Source organism: Loa loa (genome assembly GCF_000183805.2).
Source record: "Loa loa unplaced genomic scaffold supercont3.26, whole genome shotgun sequence".
In the NCBI taxonomy this organism is placed as follows: domain Eukaryota; kingdom Metazoa; phylum Nematoda; class Chromadorea; order Rhabditida; family Onchocercidae; genus Loa; species Loa loa.
Window position 1 is genome coordinate 68115 of NW_018108206.1, and position 5180 is coordinate 73294.

Genomic DNA, 5180 nt, shown 5'->3' on the forward strand with positions numbered 1-5180 from the left:
TTCGCTTTCACCTGATTCCGAAATTTCTTTCATTTCACTTTTGTCCAATTCCGGATCCTTTTTCATTTCACTTTCGTCCAATTCCGGATTCTTTTTCATTTCGAAGTCAGCATCATAATCATTTTCTGTATCAGTAGCATTGCCATCTGTGACACAAAAATATGTAAGACACAAAATTTTCATTCATATCTGGGGAGAATTTGTTTTGGTGGAAAAATTCAGCCGAATTAAAAGAATCCCACAAAGCGCAGTAATTCATATTTTTCTACAAAGACCTATACAATGATACTCATTAGAGGTTTTTACTTAAGACACTGTTGAATGACCGATTGGTTAGTGTTTGTGTCCAAAGTGAAAAGAAAAGAATGATTGGTTCAATTCCGATACCTTCTACTTCTTTCTCGTTCTTCAGTAAATAGCTAATGCGCCATTTATAAATGTTTCGTTCATTCAAACAAAAAGTGAACAAATCCCTTCAGAATCCGGAATGGTTGTATTCGGAGAGTCCATCCGGATCCCATAATCTATCGGGAATAACCTTGCCCGAAAACCAATCGGGAGTAAATTTACTCGAGATTTAAGAATATGGATAATATATATTTCGTTTTTGTTGAATATATATCATATTGGAAAAAGAATGCAAAAATACCCTGTGCTTCACTATTCGCATTGACTGTTGTAAAACTGTTATTTGGTGTATTGTCACCTTTGACCTTATCATTATTAACTTTTTCAGGTATAATCAAACCATTTGGCGCATTCATCCCAAGGTCAGCATTTTTCATTATTTCTTGATGTTTTTTATCATAATCTGATGACTAAAACAAAAAAAAAAGAATTATCATATCAGAAGAAAATATAATCTCAAAAAAAAACATAAATTTTATAATTCTAATTTCTCGAAATGATCCTGAGACTCTATTTTAATAAGTAATGCATATTCTTGATAGAGTGACAAATGACACATAAAATGATGACATTTCTGATGATGTTTCGTTCTTTTTTTTTTTTATTCAAATCTAAGCAATTCTCATACAAAACCCAATTTTTTGATTTTCTTCAATAAACAAATTTTTATGTGAAAAATTACGAATGATCGGATATGGTCAATTACTATTTCGTTGAATAATTGTTGTTAAAAATGATTGCTTTGCTAAATGACAATTTTGATTTTTTTTTCTTTAAATTTCTAAGAAATCAATGATTGTAGCGATAGGTAATGGATTGTAAAAGTTTGATTACAACTAGCTCAAATGATCGAAATTCAAATTTGAAACGAATGACTAATGGTTGTTTGTATCAATGATGGACAGGTTAATAATGAAAAGGAAAACTTGTTTACATAATATTGGCTAACCAGTCTTTGTAAACATGTAAATATAAATAGATTAAATTTGAAAGAAATCCTTTACTAATCAAATTATGTGACAAAGAACAAATTCAATACCGTAAAAAAAAAAGGAGTTACTGGAAATGTTGACAAATAAAAAAAGAAGAAAAAGACCATTGAATTTTATTGATTCATTTTAAATTTCAATTAAGCATTTTATAATTGAGAATAATAACTTCCAAAAAGCAAAATTCGTTTTTTTTTTAAACCAATATCACTATCTTATCAGTATTCTCGTTATCAAATATGGATTATTTCACAATTGTGATTTACACCTAATCAATTTGAAAGTATTTTCCCTCAAATATTATTTGAGCTATTTGCGCCAAATAATGAAGCGCTAAATCTACCTGTGAAAAGTAAAATTATTTTCATTTTTTAAATAAAGATTTCCATGACTTTAGTTAAGAAAAAAGAAAAAATATGGTAGATGTTCTGGAATGGTCCCCCCCCCCCTCCTAAATAATTAAACATTCAAAAGCAAATAAATGAATTGTGGATGAACAAAATTAATTAATTTAAAATAAATCAGGTTCCATTCAAATCAAATTCCACAATTTCCGGTTTCATTTATTTCAGATATTTCTAACAATGTGATAAGCCTCAACATAAACTCATTAAATTTTCAAAAACTTGAATAGTTTGGAGCTGAAATTTAATTAAATAAAATGTTAAAACTGACCATTAAAACTGATTATTTACTATTTGGTGATTTTAATTACCTTTTAAGAATTTGTGCAATTTAAAAATACTCTATCTCATTTAAATTTTTAAATTTTCATCAAACTTTAAAATAGTATAAAAATTTCTTTCCTTTTATTTTCTTTTCCATTTATGTTTGCAAAAATTATTTTTGATACTTAAAAAAAAAAAGAAAACTTGTCAATGTTACCATACATTAAAAAAAAGAAGTGTAAATTCAAATAGTTAAATTGATTTTAATTACTAAGTTTAATTGATTTTAATTATTCGAAGTAGAAAAATAAATAGATGAAAAAGGATTTATTTTATCTTTAAATATTTATTTTTCAAATTTAACATCTCGGAGAAATGATTCCTTGTGATAGAATTGAATGTCCAAAAAGTTTTTACTCAATCTTTCAAATTCTGATAAAAAATTTTGGGGAAGAAAAAGTCCCTCTATTTTACAATAAATCAGCCTGCAGTATTTTTATTTTTTTCTTTTTTTTTTGGAAAAATGTTAGATAATGAAAGAAAACAAGAATTTGTCGCATTTTTTGACATTTAATAAAATTTAAGATATAAATTAAATTGCAGAATTCTGAAAAAAAAAACGATTTAAACGAATAAAGAAACGGAATGATAATAGGAAAATGTAAATTCTCTGGATGAGAGATTGGAATTTATCCATGAAAATTAGGATTTTATTGCTAACATCATGAAAGCTATTGCTTATCTGAGTGATAATATGCATATCATTCATATTCAACTAGAACTTTGCGATAACTAATTCTTTTTAAGTAATTTTTCAAAAAACACGTAGAAAAAATATATATATATATATGAAGAAATGACCTTTAGTGGAAGGCTACTACTGTCCATTAATTTGCCAAAATTGCCAATATGTGTTAAATTAGCTGCTAGTGGATATGTTTGAACAGTACCAAGTAAGGTATCAGTATTGGATAATGGAAATGGCCTGAATAGATTGGTACGAAATGATTGAAACCAATCTGCGAATTGATTCGAAACATCTAAACCGGAAGAAAATATTGTAAATTTTATTCATCAAAAAAATAACTGAGAGTTCGATTTACAAAAATTGTTTAAGTAATAATTAATTAACCTTTAGCTTTTACAGTTTGATGTTTCAATTGAAATGGATTAAATGCTGCGAACATTGGAATTGAAAATTGTAGTAAAGGTGGTCTGAAAAATTGTTAAAAGAATGTAAAATTAGAAAATAATTATAATCTAACAATCCTAAATTAATTTTTTTTTTTTATTTGAGAAAAAATACTAAAAATAAAAATTACTGTGGATTGGTAACAACAAGTGAATCACTTCTGACATTTGCGCCTTTCGAATTTACGATCATACGTGGCTGCGAATCCTCTAACAATTCTTCAGATGAATGCTGCTAAAAAAAAAAAAAATGCACCAATCTATTTTGACAACTAATCAATAAATATTTTGAATGATTATTTCATAAATAAAATTAGTTTGCAATTTGTAAAATAAAAATTTAATTTGTGAAAGAAAGCCAAAGGAATAGGAAATGTTCTTTTTTTACGAAATATTCATGAAATTTCTAAATTTCTATTAATTTCCAAATTATTTAATATACTGTAAGTTGGAAGATGGAAATTTCATTGCAATGAATGATAAGATTGATAATGAAATTGTGAAATGATAATGAAATTACTTTTTACACATCATTTTTTCTTTTTTTTTTTTGTTGAAATAGGTCTTTTAGCTGGCTAATATTGAATGTTTATTTCAAAAAGTAATTCATACAAATGAAATATGCAAATTATGCATTTTTTTTTCCCTTTTCATTGCAAGAAATTTGACAAAAAAAAAAAAGGAGCATAATTTAGGGAAATGTTTTTTTATAACATTTACGAACTGTCAGAATTGCTTAAATTTTCGTTACCTTTGACAAAAAAAAAAAAGAAAAAAAACTGAATCGATGAAATGAAAAAAATTTAGGGCAAAAAATGAATGAAATTGAAAATAAATAGAAGAAATCTGGAAATTTTTGAAATGGCAATGAATTTTGAATTATAAAATTAACAAAACAAAATTTGTTGAGAAATTTCGACAAGATTTTTCAGTTTATTTTTTCTTTTTTATCACAAATTCTCGACAAATTTTTTTTGTGCTATTTTTACAAATTTAAAATTCATCTCAACAATGAAAAAAAAGTGTACTTTGAAAACTGTTGAAACCGGTAATATGATAATTTTAAAATGGTGAAATGATTGTGAGAATACTAAATCGTTAACCCAATTTTATTTTTATCCATTTTCCACCTTATTAAGATGCAAACGACAACAAGAAAAAAAATTTTTTTTTTGTAATTAATTTTAATCTTTGAAAGATTGTCAATAATGTTGCATTTATTTCTTGAATTATAAAATTATTACTTTATAAATTTTATATTATTTCCAACCGATGGTTGTTATTTTTTTTTTGTTATGTTGCGCTACCCTAATTAAGCGAATTAAGCTCAGATCATTGTTGAGATATTCAATTAAATTAATTAGACCCAGATTATTGTTGAGACATTCTTTTTTTTTACCACGCTATGCTACGCTAATTAAGCTAATTAAGTGCAGATCATTGTTGAGATATTCGATTTTGAGTTATCATTTCAATTTAAATTAAACTATTCCACATTTGTGTTGCATTTTAAATGTTATCATATGTTGCAAGAATACAATCAAGCATGTCATTTTTATGTCTTTTGATGTGTTACTTAGTTTATTTAGCTAATAAAATTTGCTAAAAATTTAAAATAAAAATTTAAAATTACCTGAGCATTTATATCCAAAATAATGCAGAACAATGTCATAGATATTAAAGGTAACATTTCATTCAAAAAATGATTGTTAAAAATTGTTGTTAATAATAATTACGAGAAATATTGATCCGATAGAACTGAATTTTCATTAAATGCAAAGTTTCATCGTTGTAGAAATTCGATTTTGTAAGGGAGCGGAAAAGTTCACTGATATGTGTTTACATATAAATTTCATACATAACCAAATGATATTTAAAAAATTCGCTGATTGAACAGTTATGGATTGAAGCAATAATTTTTTTT

At 25.7% G+C, this 5180-nt stretch overlaps 1 protein-coding gene across 1 annotated transcript in view; it reads right to left on the minus strand.

Moving 5' to 3' along the window:
- LOAG_16890 (hypothetical protein) overlaps nt 1-785 on the minus strand; it is a gene marked incomplete at both ends in the record, with an annotated part of 4270 nt that extends 3485 nt beyond the window's left edge. The window contains 2 exons of the mRNA XM_020449543.1: nt 12-146; nt 650-785. Of these exons, the coding sequence (XP_020306904.1) occupies nt 12-146; nt 650-785 (271 nt within the window). The remainder of the gene's footprint in view (nt 1-11; nt 147-649) is intronic.
- Between the last annotated feature and the right edge of the window lie 4395 nt (nt 786-5180).